The 10,181-nt window shown below is 32.5% G+C and overlaps 1 protein-coding gene across 2 annotated transcripts; it reads right to left on the reverse strand.

The window, feature by feature from the left end:
- Positions 1 to 3,312: 3,312 nt before the first annotated feature.
- LOC111878537 (signal peptide peptidase-like 2) lies at positions 3,313 to 7,131 on the reverse strand. Of its 2 annotated transcripts, XM_023875053.3 has the most exons (14): positions 6,823 to 7,131; positions 6,211 to 6,369; positions 5,973 to 6,084; positions 5,743 to 5,862; positions 5,511 to 5,662; positions 5,211 to 5,393; positions 5,086 to 5,120; positions 4,830 to 4,992; positions 4,596 to 4,649; positions 4,423 to 4,515; positions 4,192 to 4,334; positions 3,934 to 4,004; positions 3,761 to 3,844; positions 3,313 to 3,624 (listed from the first exon to the last, which is right to left on the reverse strand). In XM_023875053.3, exons 1-14 carry the CDS (start codon positions 6,970 to 6,972, stop codon positions 3,515 to 3,517), a joined length of 1,629 nt encoding a protein of 542 aa, XP_023730821.1. In that variant the 5' UTR covers positions 6,973 to 7,131; the 3' UTR covers positions 3,313 to 3,514. The 2 variants fall into 2 exon arrangements, with proteins under 2 accessions (XP_023730821.1, XP_023730822.1); XM_023875054.3 differs by lacking the exon at positions 6,823 to 7,131 and having other exon boundaries at positions 5,973 to 6,116; positions 6,211 to 6,350.
- Between the last annotated feature and the right edge of the window lie 3,050 nt (positions 7,132 to 10,181).

Raw genomic sequence — 10,181 nt, forward strand, 5'->3', positions numbered from 1 at the left:
GGGATAATTCATGATCTTTAATTACCATATTTAACTATTAAAGGATGATTACAAGATATGAGATTATCCAAATCCCCAAAATTTAGGATCTTATCTTGGGGAAGGAGGCAAATCTCGAAATCTAAGGGTTTGCAAACCCTAGATTTCGAAATCTTGGATTGAAAGGAAAGGATTCAAAAACCCTTTCAAGATTTTCGCAAATTAGGGTTAGGAAACCCTAATCTCGAAATCTATGGCTTCCTAGGGTTTATTGGCTATAAACCCTAATTTGTCAAGTTCATACAATTGAATAAAACTAATTGAAAACAAGTTAACCAAAGGCTCTGATACCACTGATGGGTTTTATATAAACAATCCTAAGTGTGTATGCAACCCTAGTTTGGATCTATGTTTTCACTATTAGATACACAACATTATGAACACAAGAATAAAAGCCTAATGTGCATTGCTATTTTCGAAATTAACATACAAGATTGGATTAGATACCTCTTGTTGTTATATTGCAATAACAACTTAAATCTTCAAATCCTAAGTCTTGAAAGCAAGCACCACAAGTGTAGTGCCTCTAATGGCTCACAAACACCACAAGCAATTGGAGAGGCTTAAGATAGAGGAGGGAGGAGATGGAATTCGTCCTTGGGACCTCTTAGGAGCATGTACATGAATTCTAAAGGCCTAGGGGTATTTATATAGGGTTTAGATTAGGGTTTCAGTCCTTATCCTTATCCAGTTGCTTGCCCACCAAGCAACCACAGGATAAGCCTTGAAAAACCCTTATCTACTTATCCTTGGACGATTTTAAGGATATCCTTATCCTTGAAATCGTCCATCCTTTAACAAGGATAAATATTGCCCTATCTTGCAACTATCTTATAATTACAATTCAGCCCCTCTAGTTTAATTAATTACACTTGATCACAAAATTAATTCCTAATTAATTATTGACCAATATTAATTAAACAAATATGATTTTTCCTTTAATATATTATTTTTATAACATATTAATAAATCACAATAACCTCTCTCTCTCTATTTAATTTCTCCAGTCAAGTTGCTTTGGTGAAGGCAACCCAAAAGGACCATGCACAACCGGGTCAAGTACTTACCAAATATGGTTACAGGCTTCGACACTAATCCAACACACCCAAATCATGTCGTGACCACTTTTTGTTCTGGGTAGTTTAGTGACAAAATCCATTGCAATGTCTTCCCATTTACCCATAGGCACAGGGAAAGGTTCTAAACTCCCATATGGTTTCTGATGTTGTGTCTTGACTCTTGCACAAGTCACACACTCGGCCACATACTATGCAACATCAAGCTTCATCGTTGGCCACCAGTAGTAAGGTTTCATGTCCCTATACATTTTAGTGCTACCAGGATGAATCGAGTACATGGTTTTGTGAGCTTCTTCCATCAGAAGATCTCTAATTCCTCCAGACTTAGGTACCCAAATCCGATCTTGGAACACCTTCAGTCTGTGACTGTTTATACTGAACACCAACGTTTTTCCCAAACGTTCTTCCTTTCGGTCATTCTTCTCAGAAGCTTCCTCTTGAGCTTTCTTTATACTCTCCACAATTGTCGATACAACTTCTATTCTCAACGCTCTTGGCATCTTCCTTTCAAGATTGACTTTTCGACTGAGAGCATCAACAACAACATTAGCTTTACCAGGGTGGTAAAGTATCTCACAGTCATAGTCCTTAAGTAACTCTAGCCAGCGTCGTTGCCTCATATTTAACTCTTTCTGATTAAAGAGATATTGGAGACTCTTATGATCAGTGAAAAGTTTACACTTCGTGCCATATAGGTAATGCCTCCATATTTTAGAGCGAAAATTACCGCTGCCAACTCCAAATCATGAGTCGGGTAATTCTTTTCACGCTCCTTTAGTTGTCGAGACGCATATGCTATCACCTTTTCTCTTTGGGTCAAAACACAACCCAATCCAACCCCAGACGCATGTGATTCCATTAGAATTAAAAATCTGTATAAAATGCTAATTAACTACTTAAATATAGAAATTTAGCTTACAATTTTAACTAGTAAAACAAGTAGACTTATTCTAGCAGAATATCAACCATGTTCAGGTTCATATACACAAAACATTCTATTAGAATATGAAACATGTAAACTTGTTCCACATACAAGAACTATGATTTTTTGAGTTTAAGTCATTAATCATCTACAAACTGTGATTCCATTAGAATTTAAAATCTGTATAAACTGCTAATTAACTACTTAAATATAGAAATTTAGTTTACAATTTTAACTAGTAAAACAAGTAGACTTATTCTAGCAGATTAACAAATACATCAAACATACACAAAACATTCTATTAGAATATGAAACATGTAAACTTATTCCATATACAAGAACTATGATTTTTTCAGTTTAAGTCATTAATCATCTACAAACTGTGATTCCATTAGAATTTAAAACCTGTATAAAATGCTAATTAACTACTTAAATAAAGAAATTTAGTTTACAATTTTAACCAGAACTATGACTTTTTAAACGCATACTTTACTTAACAGTAATGATTCTTAAGAAAATACCAAAAAATGACACATTTTTCTTCCAGACCACAAATCATACATGCATAAATGATTTCAAATACACTTCCTAAACTCTACTACATTTTTCGAACTAAATAAACATTAAATACCACAAAAAAATTGTTACCTTCAGGTTCAACAACGAAATCATCATTGTCATCTTCAAGATTCAACGCCGTTTCTACTGTGTTCTTGAACTTTGACTTGAATGAACTGGATCGTGTACTCCTCATTGTTGCAGAATACCGTTAATATAAGCCCCCAAATGTCGATTCCGTCTTCTAGGGTTAAATGTCGATATTTATAAGAAAAACCTTCAAAGGATCTTTCGATTTTGAAGACTGATTACAATAAATCAGAATGTTTTTCAACCTCCTAAGGATTTGGGTTCTTGATTTTGTGAGTATGCGAGATATTTGGGATTATCGGTTGATCACTTCCATAGTTATCCACCGTTTAATTAAATGACGGGGCAATATACCATTCTACCCTTGATTGACCGGTCAATTGATTAAAACCCATTTATTTGATTTTTTTTCTATTTAATTTAAAAAGAAAATCACTTTCTTAAATTACCACAAATGATTGGCCTAGAATCATTTACATAGGCATACAATACTTAACAAAAACAAAATAACCTAACCCTATATATATATATATATATATATATATATATATATATATATATATATATATATATATATATATATATATATATATTTGGTTCAACACATGTTTACATGAGATGAGATGAGATAATTGTATTTGTGGAAATACATTAAGTTGGTGTATGAAGTTACACAACAATAAGCAACCGAAACTCTTCTAATCTAACTATCCTGTTTGTTTCTCAATGTATCACCGGCGATTACCAACAACACGCTTACATATTATATTATATCTAAAAGGGACAACTTTTTTTTATTTGCATATGCAACAAGGGGAACGGGACTTTATTGTTCCTCATGTTGAAGCTGAACATGAGGGCAAAGCCGGTCCGGTTCTCCTTTTGACCACAAGTGCCTCAAATCCCCTCTGTACTTCCCCAACGTCAGCAACGTACCTGCAAATTTCAGCTTTTATTACTTTCAATCATCTGTCAGTGTCAGTGTCAGTGTCAATGTCATTGTCCACCCTTTCTGACTTGAATCTGTATATGTTGGAGTCTATTTTTTTCATATTGGAATTTAGAAGCTTACCAACTGTGAAAGGAACAATGTAAAGCAAGGCAGGTTGACCATGGCCGTCCATCAAGTTCAGAGCAATGTAGGTAATTAGCAGACCTGAAAAGTATCAAAGCATATTGGATATTTAATATTTACATATCTTTTAAAATATGAATTTGATTATAATATCACAAGCAATAGCATACCTAATCCATAAGCAATCATCACCCATAAGAAGTATCCGGCTCGCAGGCTCTTGTTTGACAGCCAATCATACCTTAATATAAAATAAACGAATAATGTTAAAACCTTTAAGTTATAACCTGTATCATGAATTTGCAATATTCTCAATTTCACTTTCTTTCATCTCACAATTACCTATAACCCCTTTATTTTGCTAGGGTACAAGTGAGAGATCCATGATTCTGCAAACTGTATAAAAGTTTAATAAAATGAGTTCAAACCTTAGAGAAAAGGCGACTAATAGCCCTGGCAATATGATGTCACCAAATCCAATGATGCTATATCCACCCCAAGGATCAAACATTCGTGGAATTTTCAGTAGCATCGGGATCCCATCTTCTCCACTTTTGTCGCCACGAGCCACCTTCATTCAAAAAAAATAAATGTTATGTTATCGTGATTCCAAAAAAATAGAGTTGATAAAGATGATCAAAAGCCATAAAGAACCTCACCATTATCATCACGCTTTCATGGAACCACCATTTGGAAACAAACACCCAGAATATATCATACATGAACGCACAACAGAGGAGAACCGTTCCCACCTAATTTCATAATTTTTTTTTTGAAAAAGTAAGATAAATGGGAAAAGCGAAGTCAGTTGATAATGAAGTTAGACAAGTACCTTGAGGTTAGGCACTCGTATTATCTGGATTACTGTGATTATAAGCGCAATACCCTGATTTAAGAGGAAGAACGAATCCACTTATGTTATATATATATATATATATATATATATATATATATATATATATATATATATATATATATATATATATATATATATATATATATATATATATATATATATATATGTTTCAATTGAATTTATAAGAAAGGTAGATAAGAATGATCTTACAAGTATATCTTGACCTATCCAAGCAAAGGATATTCTGCGATAAACAGCCCATACAACGGCAAATACTACACAGAATGGAGAAACAGCCAGAGTCAAATACGACACACCTCCCAAAAATGGAACCTTCACGAATGTTTCTGCAGAATCTTCAAACCATTTGAAACTGCAATTGATAATGATGATGATGACATGACTGATCTACCTTTTATATAAACTTTGGGTGAATAAAAGTAAAATAAAAAAGGAAGTTGCATACCATGATAACAAGGCCACCAAACATGTTTGCAGACCCTGGAAAATTAGAAGAGCTAAAGCTTATACTTCATCAAAGCAATCAATTATGAAATTCTTATTTTGTACAAAAAACACACACACACACACCTCGACCCCACCAATGGCAAATAGGACAACCAGAACCTCAATAAACCAATATGACATCAACTTGTAAAGCATCACCAAGAAACAAGACGCAATCACAACAAACAGAACAGCAGAAGTTGTGTTAATGTCCACCACAGCACTTGATCTACAAGACTCTGTATTCAAGTATTCATCAGAAGCATCCTGCCAAGATTCAACAACATTATTATTATTATTTATTAATATTAATATTAAGTTATAAGTCTCATCCACTCTTGTAAATATTTGACTATTTGTTCTTAAATGATAAAAAGTCAAAACCTTTAATATTTTATCCTGTTCAATAGCTGCTTCTCGGGCACTCCAAGCAGACCAGTAAGATGCACACAGTATGGTGCCAACAGCCATAAGCCACAAGAACACCTCAGCAACATCAACCAATGGCCTTCTTGGAGAGTATAATTGCACAGAAACTGAGAGAAAAACATTTATATCAATAATAGAGAAAAATAACTAGACAACAAGAATATCTAAACTCGGTTGTTAACCATACTGTTTAATTTGTTCTCAAGACTCTCTTTCAAGCTTGCACCAGCATCTTGTGGAAGCATCACTGCAGGGATGCCAATATCCACATCGGTTTCATCTGCTTCACATACCATCTTGAAGAGTTCTGTAGAAGCGAATCATATGTTAGTTTAACTTTATATATAAATAGAAAAAAGAATTCTAGATGTTGAAGATAGAAGTAAGAGAAAAGGCATGTAAAAGAAAGTGTAGTACGTGTCTGGTTGTTGATAATAAGGATTGCTGAAGCGCCTGCAGCTTCAGCAACATGTGCCTTGGCTGTAAAACTGCAGTTACCTCGGTGCACCAGGATAACTTCACCCGTAAGCTACAGACAATAACACCTCCGAATGCTGAGTTCTGATATAAGTAGCAAACTTGAAAAGCTTTTAATAACAATCTTCAATCTTCACATGTGAAGGGGGAGAAGGAGTATAAAAGATGAAAACTGAACCTTGTTTTTTGGTGTACTACAACAGTCAGGAGGGTCTGAAAGGGTAACTCTGCTTTTAGTAGCATCCTTCTCCTTTGATTCTAAAGTAGGTCCAAATCGGGCACCTACACCTACGAATTCTTCTTCTTCGGTATCACCAATCCAAGTTGGAACTTTCACCTGTTATACAAAGAACAAACATCAAGTTTCTAACATGTCCTAAAACTACCTCTAACAGATACGCTGAATTGGACAGAGAAATCCCAAATCATACTTCACCAAACTTTAAAACCCAAATCAACAAAAGCTCCACTTTCTACCCTGAATCATAGATCACAGGCTAAAAGTTCTCATTTTTAGTCAACGAAATGCATTAGGGAAAAAAATGAAACGGCGATTGGAAAGATAAAATTAACAAAATTCCATTCATTAAACTGTTAAAAAAGGAATAATTAACTGATTCTTCAAACCACGTATCCTAGTCTATGAAACTGACAATAAACTAGATTCAGTAACCAAGTTAGAATAATTATAAAAATAGTAAAGAAAAATATTGCAACCAAGATATAAAAATCTCATGAGCAAAAGTTAATAATACTGAGAACTTAAATTTGAACTGAAATCGAAGTATACCAGAACGAAGTTGTTGTCACATCCAGGTCTTTTAGGTGCTATATCGTCCTGGTGTACAATATCTCCAGCGAAGACCAATGAAACACCGCAAATTAGGGAAAGTACAGCTACCTCAAGTACGACTCTGCTTCGCCTTGTTGCTATCTCCATGAAAGGATTTTTTATTTAGTTCGATATAGAAACCAGAGATCAGTAGAAGATGAGAAAATGATATACGAACAGGTCAAAATTAGGGTTTTTTTCGCTTTGCTTTGTTCGTTATCGTGCTCAGATGATGGTGGAGATGAACATGGTACGAATTTAGAAATATATATACATACAGGAGGCGTGTATGTATATGTTTGATTTTTTTCACTTGCTTCCACATTAGTTAGTAGGGAGCTTCTTTTCGTTGTTTCTTAGTCAAACGCGCAACAAATCGCGTGATCTACAAACACACTACCTAAAGTTGATTTTATTATATCTCACATATTTATATTTTCTATTAGATATTATTATATAAAAAAACATTAAAAAATTAAAAGGTTTTGAAAAAGACTACTCACCTTAAAGAAAAGCCAAAATAAATCATTCAACATTTAATTGAGATTATTGGTATCAGGAAATTTTAAAATAAAAAAGATATCTTATATTAAATTCATTATTATAATGAAAAATTAAAAGTCAATGGGAAAAAAATCAAAAAGAAAACGGGGGGAGAAGAAACATTGATAAGCAAAAGGCGAGGATTAAGGGGGATCTGTGATTGGGGGTGGTCAGCATGGGTAAAAATTAATGTTCTTTTATTATATTATTTGTTTTGTATAGATTGTATAGTACAAAACTAAAAATCTTTCTTACCTTATTTTTAATTTTGCAAGAAATTGAATAAATTTGATTTTAAAATTGAAAAGAATTTATAATAGCTATTATATATCTAATATGGTATCTATTATATATATATATATATATATATATATATATATATATATATATAGAGAGAGAGAGAGAGAGAGAGAGAGATTTTTTGTGAAATGACCAAAAAGAATGAAAGGTTTAAGAAAAATAACCAAGAATTTTTGTTTTTTGGAAAATGATCATGACTTCCGTAAAGAAAAGCTCTGCGGAAGTCCTTATCTTTTGAGGAATGGATTTTGCTATGAGAAAATGACGTGTCATGGGAAAAAGACAAAAAAAAAATTCATGGTTCCTCAGAGGCTACATTGGTGCCCTCTGCGGATCTATTTTTCAAATGTACTCCTTTGAGGAAATGTTCCTTGCAAAATTTTTCAACGAAAAACATTTCCTCAGAGGAATACCTCTGAATAACAGATCTGCAAAGGACATCTCTGCGGAACCAATGTACCCTCTGAGGAACTATGAAATTTTTTTTGTCTTTTTTTCATGACACGTCATTTCCTCAGAACAAAATCAATTCCTCATAAGATAGAGACTTCCGCAGAGCTCTTCTCTGCAGAAGTCATGGTCATTTTCCGAAAAACAAAAAAAATTGGTTATTTTTCTCAATCCCTCCCCACTTTTTGGTCATTTCACAAAATTTATCTAATATATATATATATATATATATATATATATATATATATATATATATATATATATATATATATATATATATATATATATATATATATATAATTTTGGTCCAAAAATATTTGGTGGTACACTAATGATTTAAAGGTGGATCTTTGTATTGGTCTTGATTCCTCTTATTAACAAACGTTGGAAACCAACGTTATCTAACATAAAGAAAAAAAAAACATTTTTGTCCTTACACTTGTTTTTTTAAATACTAAACTAAGTGAACCATTTTTGTAAAAAACCTAAAATCAATAAAGCCCTCTTATCATCAGCTAATACGAACACCAAACCTCCCTGTAATTAGGGGTGTGTATGAGGCGATTTGGTTCAGTTATTGGTTAAAATCGAACCATAACTATTATGATTGGTTAATGCATTTTTTAGCCATTGGGTATGGTTAATATTGGTTATGGTTAATCGTTTTTATCGGTTAACTGTTTTGGTTAATGGTTAATATTGGTTAACCAGAATGTTCAAAATAATATAAACGACTAAAGTACATTGGCATAAAAAATGAAAATAGAATACCAAAAAGTCATCGACGTTAATGTTTGTAACCTAACTTATAGTAATAGAATAAAATGTGTACCTTTAATACTTAGAGTGACATAACACATAATCACATTCAAAATAAAAAAACATTCAACAAAAATATAAAACCTTATAAAAAAAATTGACATTAATAATTTCATATATTGATAATTGATATTAATATTAAAATAAAGTCAAACATTCATACACCTTCAATATGATTAAATCAAAACTATAAAATAAAAGAGCAAAACATTCATATTATGTGTTATTGGTTAAAAGAAGTCAATCACTCATATACATTCAATGTGATTAAGTCAAAAGCAGTAAATAAAAAAAAGTCAAAAAATTAAAAAAAAAATACATTCTTAATATATCACAGAGTCAAGAAGAACCAAAAACTTAACTTACCTAGAAGTCTTGATTATAAAGTAAAAAAAAAACTTCGAATAGGACTATAAAGTCCAAACAATCTTTGATTAGGATTAACAATCTGAGAAACCTTCAATTAGGATTATTAGTGTGAAGATTAAGCTAATTGTGAATAATGTTTACAAATTGTAGAATTAGCCGATTAGGAATTACAACATTAATTAATTATCTAACTCAATGCATGATTGGAAGATTGTGTATGTCTGCGTGATCAGCCTTTGATGGTTTGATTGCTCGTTCGTTTCCTGATAAGTGGATTAATGAATTATATTTTCCAAATTTTAATGGATCTTAAATAAGTTTGACTATATTGTTTTATATATAATCTATAATTTTTATATATTAAAATATAAAGTTAGCGGTTCGGTTAATAATGGTTTGGTTAACCTATAAAACCATAACCGAACCGTTAGTTACGGTTAACAAAAATTAGAAAATGAACCAACGGTTTTTAAAATGATTCGGTTATATCGGTTAATTTGGTTTTGGTTCGGTTATTATGCTCACCCTACCTGTAATTCATTATTCTCTCAACACCTCCATCTGTGTGAATCATTTTCTCCTCTTATATCACCGCCATTAGCCATCACCGTTATCCAACGCCCTTCCGCTTCCTTAGCCTTGTTGTTTCCTTCCTTCTAGAGATAGTGATTCTCCTACTCTACCTCCTTCTACCCCCCATAGTCATTAATGTCAACATGATACTTTAACACCTGAAACACGTGAAAGAAAATCAATTGAAAAAATATCTTGAAAAATTGAGTTTGCCTGTAAAAAAAGTGTAACACCCGTTTCCAGGATGGGTCAGTTGAGGACAT

Source organism: Lactuca sativa, chromosome 4, assembly GCF_002870075.4.
Source record: "Lactuca sativa cultivar Salinas chromosome 4, Lsat_Salinas_v11, whole genome shotgun sequence".
Taxonomy (NCBI): Eukaryota; Viridiplantae; Streptophyta; class Magnoliopsida; order Asterales; family Asteraceae; genus Lactuca; species Lactuca sativa.

Bases quoted from the DNA above. Each gene is read 5' to 3' on its own strand.
- LOC111878537 (XM_023875053.3), bottom strand. From the start codon at position 6,972: ATGGAGATAGCAACAAGGCGAAGCAGAGTCGTACTTGAGGTAGCTGTA. The intron at 6,370-6,822 runs GTATACTTCGAT...TTTGTATAACAG, and splicing joins GTGACAACAACTTCGTTCTG to GTGAAAGTTCCAACTTGGAT. The intron at 6,085-6,210 runs GTTCAGTTTTCA...TATTGTCTGTAG, and splicing joins GTAGTACACCAAAAAACAAG to CTTACGGGTGAAGTTATCCT.